Genomic DNA, 14,197 nt, shown 5'->3' on the forward strand with positions numbered 1-14,197 from the left:
TGAGCCAAAGTTGGACGCCTAACAGTCAGAGCCACCCTGGGACCCCTTTTAAATGCTTTTTAGGGGATGCCTGGGTGTCTCAGTCGATTAAGCATCTGACATTGGCTCAGGTTATGATCTTGTGGTCCATGGGTTCGAGCCCCACGACAGAGCCTGGAGCCTGTCATTGGATTCTGTGTCTCCCCCTCTCTCTGGCTTTCCTCTACTCACACAGTCTCTCTCTCTCTTTCAAAAAGAAATAAAAAGCATCAAAAAATAAAATAAAATAAATGCTTTTTAGTGAGAGCAGAATGATTGGTCATTTCACTTAATGAAAAAGTTTTATAACCTAATGCCTAGCCATAGGTGTAATCTTAATAATTGGAATTGTTGAGTATTATTGTATGTCCTGAAAGCAAAAGGTACATTCAGAGTTTTACATATTATATTCATAGAACATTCTTATGTAGGGCAAGCCAAAAAACCTCAAACTGCTTGCCATTTATATATACTTCCTTCTTTGGAAAGCAGTTTACTTGTGGCGGGGGACTGGCAGTGGTGAGGATGGACTAAGTTTCTGGGGCTCACCAAGCTGGCTTCTGCTTCCTACTTCCAGCTGTAGTTGATAGGATACGACCAACGCCTGAATCGCAAACAGTCCAAGAGAAATGTGCCATTTCTTAGGGTGACGGTAACCAACAAAGCCACTGAGATCTTCACTTAGGAGGTGGGAAGTGGAATAGCGGAGCGGTGGTAGTATCTTTGGGACTAAATTTCTATTATAAGAGATTATCCCTTTGTTCTATCTCGTCCTGGTGACCTGTATAAGAGCCTGTCTCAGAAATTCACTAAGGTGATTAGATTCTGAATAAAATCTTGCAAATGTGTAAGATTAATATGTTTTTGACCCCCTTCAGAGAATGTGCCAATAGACAATGTTTATTCTCTTATATTTAGAAAAATACACATATTCTGTGAATAAGATAAATGTTTGAATTTTCTTCTTGCTTTAGGAAGTGTTGTGAACCAAATGGCCTCCTTTATTTCAAATTGTAGCATCTGAAGACACACAGATTTTTTTGAGTAGGTTAGTCTGTACAGGGAGACAGATTTTGGTGTTTATTTTTGTGCTGTCGTGTATCAGCACTGTGACTTTGGCCAAGTTACTTAACTTACATGTAGCGTATCTGTAAATTAGAACGTTATTGTGAGAACAAAAAGCAACAGCATGTGTTAAGTACAAATCATGGTCCGTGGCATATAAAACAACGTTAACTATTCCTCCTGTCTTTCTCTTCCCGTCATGATACACAATGCTTTGTGAAGAATTTTGGTTACTCACAGAAATCTTTAAATGATTATTTCATATTTGATGAAGGCTTAAAAAACTGTTAAAAATGTTTTTCCCCAAATTTCCTCCATAGGTGCTTCTGGAGACCATGTTTTTACATATACCTATGATGCTGACAATGAGGATTTTGGGGCCCATGATGTAACAGAACTGGATACTTGGGTTTTTGATAAAGTTAAGGTGCGTACTGTTGAGTTGATAATCTTCAGCACACAGAGTTGTACCGAAAGTACTAGCGAGTGATTTGTTAGTAATGCATCTTAATTTTCTCCTACTTGCAGGAACTTGAAAGCTCTGTATTTGTAGCATACTATTTTAGAAAGACTAGATTCTAAGAAATGGCACATTCTGTAATAACCAATTAATGATAAATTTTAAGAAATAATGTCAAAAGATAATTTTTTAAAATTCTATGTTTCTGACCATAAAATGGACCATAGATTGGAATTCAGGGAGCCTGTATTTCATTCCCAGTTTGCCGAATAATCCGAGGTCAGTCTTGGTCTTTGACTGTCCGGTGGTCTCCAACAGTAGAAGGACCACGTGAGATGTATGAAAAATGCTTCTGAAAATCTGTAAATGTGATGTGTTTATAATATGAGTTTTTAAAAATTGTACTTTCAAGAAAGGTAAGCAAACACAAGTTAGCAAATCAGTCCTAATAAAATATCCATGAGTTGCTCTAAGAAGTAAGGTTGTTGGGACTAGTGACAATTATTATAGTTTCACCATCTATTCAATAGAATTTACGTTTTTAACAAGTGTTTGAAAATCTCAGTTGTAGACATTGGCAAGCCTTTCTTCTTGTCCATTGTTTCTCATTTACAAATTACAACTTACAATTTATCTGTTCTAAGAAGCATTCATTGCTTGACCTTTAATGATTCTTGTTTTTACCAGTAGTGTCTTTTGAACTGACATTGTGGACTTCTCCAAATATGGTCATTTTTGTTAGTTTGTAAATGTGTTCCTTGGTATATGACAGCATTTTTCCTTGTATTTACTTATCAGGAATTAAGTATTCAGTGCATTCTTTGATAAACCCTATCTCGTTTATCAGGAATTTCTTGAAATTTCCTTTTCTCTTTTAACATATACTTTTGTCAATAGGGAAAACTTTTGGGTTAAATAACATCTCTTTAAGAAAATAATTAGCAAATTACTCTTCTACTTATTGCTTCATAAGAGAATCTACTTACGTTAGCATCTGCTGAAAGGCACTTGCTTCTAATTTCACGCACATAGCTAAAAATGCTCCGGAGTCATGGATCCGATTCCTTGTGGGTGGGCCGATATAGTTTGTGGCTGGCCTGATTTTATGCCTTTTTTTCCCCCTTTATTTCAACACTGCTTGTGTTGGTGATATGATAGAGCTCAGAAAAAAAGACTTGCCCGTGACTTTATACAATATGGTACATATGTATAATAATAACAATGAACATGAAATCTTTGGCAGTGGGAGGTAGTATGAAAGGAAAATATAGGGACTGAGAATATATCTTTGGAAAATCGTGATCCAGACCGTTAGGGGAGGGCTTTCCTGAGAGTTTTGAGATGATCTCTTACGAAGTACAGGCAACAAAGAAATGGGTTTGGGTTGCACTTTAGGAAAAGTATTTCAAGCCAACAGCATTATGTCAATCATGGGCCTTGAAGGAAGAGCCAGCATAATAGATTTGAGGAGCTGAAAGAAGGAGTTTAGTGTGGCAGGAGTACTGACTGGGAACACGGTCTGAGATATGGCTAGAGAGGGAGTCCGGACTTGTGTCCTGCCTAGAGACTCATGTTTAATCCAAGCAAAACGAATCCATGCAAATGTCTACTCACTTTTTTTTTTTTAACTGTGGTAAAATACATGTAAAATTTGCCATCTCAGCCATCTTTAAGTATACAGGTTCAGTAGTGTTATTCACATCGTTGTGTATCCAATCTCCAGAACTTGTTCATCTTGCAAAACGGAAACTCTGTGCTCATTGAACAGCTCCCCATTTCCCCTCTCTCCCAGCCACTGGCAACTACCGTTCTACACTCTGTTTCTACGGGTTTGTTTAATCTAACTACCTCACATCACTGGAATCATATCGTGTTTTCCTTCGTGAATGGCTTGTTTCACTTAGCATAATGCCTTGAGCTTCATGCAAGTTGAATCTATTTGCTTTTCAAACCTCACTTTGTGCATCATCTCCTCTTTTAGGCCTTCTGTGGCTTTCCTTTGCTGCACCTCCCTTCAGTTAGACTTAGATAACTCTTCTCTACTCCTTTAATACTGCCGGCCTAAGTACGTCGTTATGCGGCACCGCAGTTGATGATGCATGGCATGGCCCTCTTCCCTCCTACGTACATCTTATTGGCAGAGATACTGACCTTTTCCCATTGTTACCTCTAAATTCCTATCAAGGAATTGTCTGGTACAGAGATACAAGTATCAGATTCGGTTTGGTTCTGTATAATAGGAAAAAAAAAAAAGACGGCTTAAAAGTTTACCTTTGGCTCAGTAAAGTTAATGCCAGCAGTAGGCAGCCCAGCATCGATGCAGTCCAGGATTGACATGATGGTTCCACGGTGTCATTAAGACGCAGTCTTGAATTTCTCCTCTGTCGGCAGAGCATGAGTTTTATCTTCCAAGTTTTTTCATGATTTAGGAGGTGCTGGAGTTGCAGCCATTATTTCAGTGTTTTAGGTCAGCAGTGCAAGGAATTGAAAAGGACCTTCTTTCCTAATTATATTTGTTTCAAAGAGCTTCAGGGTCCTTATCGTCTTTTGACTGAAATATTTGACTTAGATCTTACTGGCCACAACAGCTAAGGCACATCTAGCTGTGAGAGAGGCTGGGGAATATGTAGGCTTTAAGGTTGGAGCATTGCCATGTTTCATGAAATCACAGGTATTTACTCAGAGAGAGGGGGGAGTGCATGTTGGGGTGTCATCTAGCAGTCTCTCTGGATGCATCACAGACATTTGTTGAGTGCAGAAATGAGTGCCCTTGCAGTGAGATGAGAACAAGTGGGGGCTGATGGTCCGAGTGTACTAAATACGAAGGGGAAAGCAACTAGGGGTATATTTCCCCTCTTACATTCAAAAGACCAACTTTTAAAAAACCAATAGGAATCTAACATGTTGAGCTCTGCAAGAATAGAATTTCATAGGTTCTCAGATCTTGTGTCCACATATGAATGAATAGCACTTCTTACATGACTGAATATTTTTTTTTTTTATAGTTTATTTATTTTTAAGACAGAGACAGAGCACGAGTTGGGGTGGAGCAGAGAGAGAGGGAAACACAGAATCTGAAACAGGCTCCAGTCTCTGAGCTGTCAGCACAGAGCCTGATGCGGGGCTCGAACCCACAAATTGTGAGATCATGACCTGAGCCAAAGTTGGACGCTTAGCTGACTGAGCCACCCAGGCGCCCCTGAATATTCTTTTTTTACCAGTCATGGAACAAATTATAAATGTCTCTTTACTTAAGTTGCTAGGTTTTTCTGGTTTTTGTCAGCTTTCAATGATATCTTTAGAATTTAATTCCATTCTTTTGAAGAGCTCGCCACTTCCATCTAGATTTAAAACTTCTTAGGGGCTAAGTAGAATGTATACGAAAGTGAGGGGGCAGTTTTATGCTTTTGAGGAGAATGGTACCAGGTTACATATCTTCGTTTTTTATTTGCTTCTGTTCTTGAATAACAGGTTTCTCTAATGGCACCATTTGCATTTTTTGGTATTTGTAATAATGAAGAATTATTTCAAAAAATGCTTCAGGCTTTTGTTGCACAATGAAATTTTTCTTGTTGAAGTTACCATCTACTAAGAGACATTTATGTGAATGACAGTTATGTATCTTGGCAGAGCCTGTTGACTTATTTAACGTAGTTTAAAAGTATTCCCCACAGATACTTGTTTACATATTCATGTGTGTGTGAATAGAGGTTTAATTCATTGTCTTAGAAGGCCTTTCTGAATCCAGTTTATAATTATGAACAGTATAATAATTTTCAACCCATATTTTATTAAGTGGGCATTTTTCTCTCAGACGATATGAAGACCAGGTTCTAGTCTTGGTGAAAACGAACTTGTTCGGAAGCTATTTGCGCTGCTCAAGTGAGCAGTAACAGTTGGATGAGGGCAGTAATGAGACACGACAATGAGACATAGTCCAGCTTCTCAACCATTTAAAAATGATAAAATGTTCCTAAACTGTTGCCACTGGTACTGTTTTATTTTTGGCTCTTGTCAAGATGTGTCTTCACCTCGTATATTTTATTCAGCACTTAGGAGACCTTCATGAAATCAAGGTTCTCTTTATATAACCCTTTTTTGGCCTAATTATAACCCAGCTCACTCATTATTTAAGCGTTGATGTCTGAACTGACAATAAGGACTCTTGTTGGTAGGCTCTGAGGACAAGCTTAAACAAAACAAGATAATTTAATTTTATAGTTATGTCTAAATTGAATTAAATGTTTTCATCAGAATTATTTTTTAACCTAAAAAAAAAAAAGAATTATTTTTTACCTAAAATAAATGAACTAAATTTCTTTTTGTTACATACAGGAATTCTTTCATGCTGCCAGAAACAACCAGTCTTTGTTTTCTAAGCTAAATGAAGAAAAAATAGTTTTTTTCTTACATTTATTAGGAATAGATACAAATGGACATGCTCACCGACCATCATCAAGGTAATTTTAATGCTGTGTTTAATTTCATGTTTTTAGGAGACTCAGGTATTATTTGAACTTTAAAAGTATTATAACTTTTTTGTAAATATCACATTGCTTACATTCTATATTCTTCATTTATAAAGGCAGAGAAAAAACTATATATTTTAGAAATTAAATCTTAAGAAAAAAGCATTTATATGATGTTAATATTTATATCACAAAGCAATATAATTAGCTACTCCTTTTATGTTTATTTAATCAGTATTGTATCAGCAAATAATTATATAAAGTTTTGTATACTGCATTTCTTTTTTTAATTAAAAAAACTTTTTAATGTTTATTTTATGAGACAGAGAATGAGCAGGGGAGGGGCAGAGAGAGGAGACACAGAATCTGAAGTAGGCTCCAGGCTCTGTGCTGTCAGCATAGAGCCTGATGGGGGGGGGGGGTCTGGAACTCTCAAGCAGTGGGATCATGACCTGAGCTGAAGTCAGACACTTAACCCACTGAGCACCCAGGCACCCCTGTATACTATATATGTATTTTTTAATAGTTCTTTTGTTTTTTAATGTTTTATTTATTTATTTTTTGAGAGAGAGAGAGAGACAGTGTGAGCAGAGGAGGGTCAGAGCGAGAGAGGGAGACACAGAATCTGAAGGCAGGCAGGCTCCAGGCTCTGAGCTGTCAGCACAGAGCCCGACATGGGTCTCAAACCTGCAAATATGAGATCCTAAGCCAAAGCTGGATGTTCAACCCACTGAGCCACCCAGACACCTTTCCCTCCTCATATACTATATTTTAATAGCACTCCTTATATAGAACAGCAAATATTTTTCTCAGTTTTGCAGACCATAAGAGGAAGAATCCATGTTTTACCTTTATTCTTTATTTAGAATTTGGCTTAGATAAGTCTAACTGTGTATAATGCTCACTGGTTAGCTGCCAGTAATTAATACCTCATGCTCCCCTTCTTGAACATGATGTGCCGGAGTCCAGCTCCAGCAGGTCCTGAAAGGATGGACAATGTTGGCGAAAGGGAGTGAGAGAGCCTCGAGTTTCCTTCTGATCACCTGGCAGGCATCTCTGCTCTGTCTGCTTTGGTGTCTATTTTTTTACTGGTCAAGCAATTACATGAAATCAGAAAATAGAATTTTTTACAGTGGCTAGTTCCTTGTGATAAGATGCTGTGATCATTGAAAGTGTACAGAAACAAGTTTTACAGAAGTGTTTTTGTAGAGCCATCCCATTCATTTTTGGCATCAGTCTCCAAGGTTAAGAAAGTAACAAACCTATCTTATTTTGTACAGGTTGGTTTTTTTGCCAATAATTATGACTTTGTTTTTTAATTAACAAGTTACAACCAAATCATGTAACGTACTTAGAGTGAAGTTGAATAAATTTCATAACCAAGAATGTAACAGGATGTTTTTAGTAGAAAACAGGATAATATATAATATTTAAGTTAGTAAAGCTAAGATTAAAACATAGGTTAAGTTGTACATAGATAGGCTAGGAGTTATTTTGATTGGCTCATTAACTACAAGAGAAAGAATGCTTCTTAACAAGTTGCTTGAGAAAGCCCCTTTTTTGATATGAGCACAATGGGGGCCCTAGTTGTGTCGGCCTTGCACCCAGGTTTCCCACATTCTTATCCAGCCTCATAACTGAAGTCGGTACAAGGGAGGGTATTTGTGGCTCCAATTAGCAAAGGTATATGTAGCAACTTATGTCAGGTCCTTGTCTGTTGCTTATCTCTAAGTTAGGCTCTTTTCTCCAGGCCAGAGTTAATCGTAACTCTTGTGTTCTCAGCCCCCCTTATTAGTTATGTCTTGGGTCTGCAAGGCTCATTAGAAGAGCCTTTTGGCAAACGTCTGCAGTGTTTGATCTGAAATCCTTTATGCAGGGTCAGGAATATGCTTTTTCTTATGGGGTAACTGTGTGGGGAATATCGGTCTGATTTGGAACATTGTGAGGCCTAATCAATAATAGTGGACCCATTCCCAATATGAGCCAATAATAGAAGGCGATACCAGTTTCGCTTCATGGCAGGAGCTGTGCAAACATCTGCCATTTCTTCGCTGTGACTGTATCATCCAGCGAGGCCAATGCGGCCCCCAGCATCGATGGACTATTTCAAGTGATAGAAATAATACAAAGCCAACCTAGTCAACTGTATGGAAGCTTAAATATAATTTGTTTATAATTTTATGTTAATGTTTTATGTCACAAACACTCTAAGGGATGAGAACATTTTATATTTGAAACAGTGATTGATACCTGTTAATGTGACAAGAACAATATAGTTTGCGTTATGAGCATGAACTTGAAAGTCATAATTAATGCATTTGAGCATGAACTTGAAAGTCATAATTAATGCATTTGAGAAGTAAAAAGCATTCATTGAAATATATTTGCTAATCAGTGTTGGAGAGTATTCTCCTTTTAAACTTTTTCTGAAAACTGTTTCAGATTCTTTTGCTTCTTTAAAAGAAGAGAATATTCTTTTTAACATATCAAGAGCTCTGATTTTAAAATATTAAGGAAATAAAGAAGTATTTTAGGAGTTAATAGCTTTAGATGATTCATATTAGGTTCATGGTGAAGAAATTTGATTTTTCCAAATGAATTTGCTCTTCTGTTTCCTTTTGAACAGGGACTATAAGGACAATATCAAACTAGTGGATGCAGGCGTAAGAGAAATGGTGTCCGTTCTTGAACACTTTTATGGAAACGACGGGAAAACAGCATTTATCTTTACCTCGGACCACGGAATGACAGACTGGGGTTAGTCCGTCTTTAAGCGGCGCGCACTTTATGATTAAAGTAGTTGTAAACGTAGCTTGCAGGTGTCTTGTGATTTGATGAGGACCAGATGTCTTAGTATGTGCAGGATGTCTAGCACGTGATCACATGCTTAACATGTTACATGTTAGTATAAAAACCCTGATCTTATATAAAGAGTCTTTCTTCTGGCTATAAAAGGAATATATTCTCATTTAAAATGAGAAGTTAGGGAAAAGTATGGAGAAGAAAACAAAAAGTGCCTATCTTATTTACCTATAATTAACTGTAAGTGATGACAAACGGGAAGTGTACGGTGGTGTAACCAGGAGCCCCAGGGCCCCTGGAAGTCCACCCTCGATGACCATGTGAGTGCACAGAAAACAAACAAGGTGAAGGTGCAGTTTGGGTCCCCACATCACCGTGCAGAATCCTAGTGAGCTGGCTCCACTCTGTTGGCGGCTTTTGGTTACACCAGTCAGAGTCACCTGGAAGAAACTCACCAAGAGAGTTTGCTGTCCTCTCCAGAACAGACCTGGCCTGGACTGACTGGCTGCTTGTCCCGTGTGGCGCTATTCTGGCCGCATCTCCTCCACGTCGTCTTGTTACTATTCTTGTTCTTCTTTCAACCAGTCAGTCAACAGACGTTCTTTTTGTTTTGTTTTGGCCTGTCTGTCGTTGATGCTCTGAATTGCTATGGGAATATTTTAAAATAAGTACTATACAGAGTTGTAAGCATTTGGGAGTGTTGTGGCTAGAAGTAGAAATACATACAGGTCAATTCTTTAAAAGATTAAAAAATATTTAGGTATGAGTTCTTATAAGCTATTACTCTTGATGTCTTGTTTACAGGTGCCCATGGGGCTGGTCATCCTTCAGAGACTTTAACTCCATTTGTCACTTGGGGAGCTGGAATCAAGTATCCCCAAAAAGTATCAGCTCAGAAATTTGATGATGTGTTTTTGAAAGGTAAAAACACTTATCTTTATTGTTTTCATAAATATAACATTTTAAAATAAAACCAGAGTTTAAGGAGGGCGCCTGGGTGGCCCCGTCGCTTAAGTGTTTGACTCTTGCTCTCGCCTCGGGTCAGGGTCTCACTGCTCATGAGTTTAAGCACTTCACTGGGCTCTGTGCTGACAGTGTGGAACCTGCTCGGGTCTCTCTCTTTCTCTCCTTCTCTAGCCCTTCCCCCACTAAAAATAAACAAACATTCAAATAAAATAAAACCAAAGTTTAACTTTAAAAAATCACTTTTCTAGTTATAGTTTTCATTTTGCTATTTGTATCATTACTATTTTTATGTGTTACTTTTGTATAGTTCTTCTTATTTGGTTTATAATATTCAGATTGAAATATACAATGTTAGTTATCTGCCTTATGAAGATACAAGTATAAATTATATGATGACTTTTTTTTCCACAAGCCTTTTTATTGCTGGGACTTACATCAAATTCCTGAGTCATATCTTAACCTGCAAAGACTATCAGTCAGATAAATCACACATATGTCACAGTTGACATTTCGCACCTGGACTGATTTGCCTTGTCTCTAGTACTTTTGAAGGCTTTCTGTGTTACCCAAGCCTCCCTTCCTTCCTAATCCATGAGGAAAATGAATTCCTTTTTCCTGGAGCTCTGCTTATTTTGTGAGGTAAGGTTTTTTTTTAAGAGTTCCAGACTTTTTATTAATTGGACAAAACAAAGTCCTTTCAAATGCCTCACTCCAGATTAGTTGCATAAAACTTACTCAAAACACTTGTTAAAAATACAGATTAAAAAACAAATTTCCATTGGGGCACCTGGGTGGCTCAGTTGGTTAAATTAGTCTGTTGGTTTTGTCTCAGGTCATGTTCTTACTGTTTGTGAGTTCGAGCCCTACACTGGGCTCTGTGCTGTTGGTGTGGAGAATGCTTAGGATTCTTTCTCTATCTCTCTCTCTCTCTCTCTCTCTCTGTCTCTCTCTCTGCCCATCCCATATCTCTTTGTCTCTAAAAATAAATAAACTTAAAAACAAACAACCAAAAGATTTGCAGACTTTGTCCTTAGATATTTTAATTCTATGAGTCTGGGTGAGGCCTGGAGATTTTCTTTTTAAGACCTTCCCCAGGGATGTACACGCACAGACGTGTTTACCTATTTCTGTCCTAGAAGATTCTTTGGTTTGCATCACAAAATATCCTTAGACTCTTTTTTTTGGATTCATTTTTTTATCAAGATAAAATTCTCATGCCGCTTTAATTCAGGTTTTTAGTGTACCTTTGTTTGTTTGTTTTTTAGCATATTCACAAGACTGTGTCATCCCCTCTACTCTCTGGTTATGAACCGTTTCATCAGCACCCCGGAGGAAACCCCTTTCCCATTAGCAGTCACACCTTATTCCCCGCTTTCCCCCTCACCTGGCAACCATTATACGTTCTCTCTCTGGATCTGCTTATGCTGGACATTTCATATAAGTGGAGTTACTCACTGTATGGTCTTTGTGTCTGGCTTCTTCCACTTGGCATAGTTTTTTCAAGGTTCATCTGTATTGTAGCATGTGTAAATAGTTTATTTTTTATAGTTGAATGATATTCCATTGTGTGTATAGACCATATTTTATTTATCCAATTATCTTATAGACATTTGGATTGTTTCCACATTTGGCTCTTAGGATAGTGCTGGTGTGAACATTTGTGTACCAGTTTTTGTGTAGACATGTTTTCATTTCTCTTGGATAGGCACCTAGTGATGGAATAATGAGTCATATGTAACTCAGTGTTTAATTTTTTGCAGACAGCCACACTGTTTGCTAAAGCAGCTGCACCATTTTACATTCCTATGCTCTGTGGTAAATCGGTAGACTGGGTCTAAGAGAAGCTAGGTTAAATAGAATGTTTGTGCTTGGAAGATAAAACTTTGGCAGTTGATTTCTCAGTGAATTAATGTTTTAGAATAACTTGACTTTAAGAATCATTACAGAGGAATATATTTTTTCTTCTATGAATAGTAGGTATCATAAGTTATAGAGAAAGGGAATGTGCATTTCTCTTTGTCAGGTTATTATTGTGAATTTTTTAGTAGCTGACTAGTAGAACCAGGAACATATTTTTAAACTTCGCTAGCTTATTAAAGGAAATTTCATCATAAAAACATCTTAGAACCCTTTTGGTAATACATCTTAAGGTGATTAAATGAAGACATGGTCTCTCATAATCATTTGTTTTGATTGCTGCTTATTGAAATTTCTGAATTTATATGTAGAAAAATAGGGAAATAAGGTTATCTCTGAAGGCTGTTTTAACTGTAACTCACTATAGGATTTTAACATCTGGGATCAGTGACGGTGGGAGCATCACAGCTACATTTTTAAGTATTTTGCAAGCAACTGTCTTTACAGAAAGAAAAGAAAGCTTGGGTTGTCTAACTCACTATCAGTGGCTTTAATTACTCCCTGGAGCAGGACTGTCATTAGTCGTCCCCATGCTGATAGTGATTATCACTGTGCCTCTTCCTCCTTCCCTTCCTTGCCCTTTTGATGTTTTGAAACAATTGTCTGCAAATGAGCATTTTGAAAGTTTAATAAATCATCACAGAAAACTTCCAATATTTACTTTAAAGCTATTCTTCTAAATTCTAGATTTAAAAATATAAGCTGTGCCTGTTAAGTGTCTTTTTTGTTCATAGTTGGCTTAAAATAGCCTTTCCCAGTACTTTTATTTCATATTACACATTGATTTCTCTTAATAATTAAAATATCCTTTTTTAAAAATCTTAACATCAGCTGTTGTGTCTCATTTTGTTTCAGAATGGGAACTAGAGAGCTGGAAGAGGCACGATGTCCGTCAGGTATTCAGTTCGATTTAGTCGCATTCACATTTAATGTTCTCTCCCAGAAGACGTTTAGGCCGAAAAAAAAAGTCTGAAAAAGAATATTAATAATAATGATGATAAATATTTTTCAAAACATTTCAATCACCGAGGGAAATCCTTCTAGTACAAATATTTTAACCCAAATAATCTGTCTTTTGGCAAAATCGAAAAAGCTTCAAGTAAAACTGAAAGGAGACTCCCTCCAAATGACATTGGCTAATTAAAGACTTATTATGTGAATTGAAATCTGCATGGCTGTTCAGTCCCTGTGTTGTCCTGTCGTGGTTGGGTGGCTCAGTTGCTCTGAGCACAGACCTAATAAAACCCTATTACGGTTTCTGCTCCCGTTTCTTTTTTATTAGCACATATTTTATCTTTAATTCTACCCAGGATGCTTACAAATGCAGTGGAAAAAAGATAACAAAACATAGATTACTCCGTTAGAAACTTTAGATTATTCCCCATGGTCAACCTAATCAAGTCAGACTGGTAACATTATGTGTAAATACGAAACGTGGAATTTTCATTGTTGAAGATGCGCTCTGCAGACAGCCGTCCTCACTATTTGTAGAAGGCATGGCATTGTTGGCATAGGGCCTTCAAGGTGGCAGGCATATTTTACCTTCTCCGAGTCACCTCACAAACTGGCATTGCTTATTGTGGATCTCATTTTTGGACCCGTGAGTGCAGAAGCCTGGTCTCGGTCAGCATATTAAAGAGGGCTGGCTGTATATTACCCAAATAAATGGAAATGTAAAAAATTAGAGTAACAGTTTAACTAGTTTGCAGTAAAAATCACCGTCAGAAGGATGGGGAATAAATTGAAGATCATAAAACATATAGCCAGACTGGATGACAATTTAAAACTAAATGTAGATTCAGCTATTACTCTGTGACTACTCCTACTTCAAACTATACTAGATGAGAATTTCTTTGTTCGTTCCTTCCACCAACATTGTTATGTGTCTGCATTGTATTTAAAACACTGTGCAAACGTTAACATTAAGCATGTATAAGGGATAAAATGGTGAGGAAAAGCAGACAAAATGCCTTCCCTGAGAAGCTTACAGTTTAGGGGTGAGAACAGACATTAAACACATTATTATACAAATAAATATAAAATTATATTTTATAATATATATATATATAAGTAGTACATATATATATATATATATATATATATATAAGTAGTACAAAAGAGGGCTGTGAGCTATGAGGGCATAGAGTGGATGTATCTGATAGACCGTGTGGTCCGCAAAGTCTTCCTGAGAACTAGAGGTTTGAGCTGAGGTTGAAGACTAAGTAGGAGTTACCGGGCACATGCTGTTCCCTCTCCCTTTCTGGGTAGAGACAGCAGCGTGCACACAGAGCTCCGGTTAAGAGGACCCCCGCTGTACTAAAGGAGCCAAGGAAACGGAGACTGTGGTGTGATGTCTGGGGAGGTACTAGACCCCGCGGGGTCTTATGGGCCTGTGGACTTAATCCTAAAGCTTGAGGAAGCCCTTGAAGCATTTGAAGTGTGGAGAGTGACATGACCTGTTTTTTGGGAAAGGATTCCTCTGGCTGCAGCGTGAAGAACA

At 37.6% G+C, this 14,197-nt stretch overlaps 1 protein-coding gene across 2 annotated transcripts in view; it reads left to right on the forward strand.

The window, feature by feature from the left end:
- PIGN (phosphatidylinositol glycan anchor biosynthesis class N) overlaps positions 1-14,197 on the forward strand; it is a 113,359-nt gene that overhangs the window by 24,932 nt on the left and 74,230 nt on the right. For both annotated transcript variants that reach the window (XM_029922189.1, XM_029922188.1), the window contains 5 exons: positions 1,404-1,510; positions 5,879-6,003; positions 8,639-8,769; positions 9,619-9,735; positions 12,553-12,593. In XM_029922189.1, coding sequence (XP_029778049.1) covers positions 1,404-1,510; positions 5,879-6,003; positions 8,639-8,769; positions 9,619-9,735; positions 12,553-12,593 — 521 coding nt within the window. The remainder of the gene's footprint in view (positions 1-1,403; positions 1,511-5,878; positions 6,004-8,638; positions 8,770-9,618; positions 9,736-12,552; positions 12,594-14,197) is intronic.

This window comes from Suricata suricatta, chromosome 14, assembly GCF_006229205.1.
Source record: "Suricata suricatta isolate VVHF042 chromosome 14, meerkat_22Aug2017_6uvM2_HiC, whole genome shotgun sequence".
Lineage (NCBI taxonomy): Eukaryota > Metazoa > Chordata > Mammalia > Carnivora > Herpestidae > Suricata > Suricata suricatta.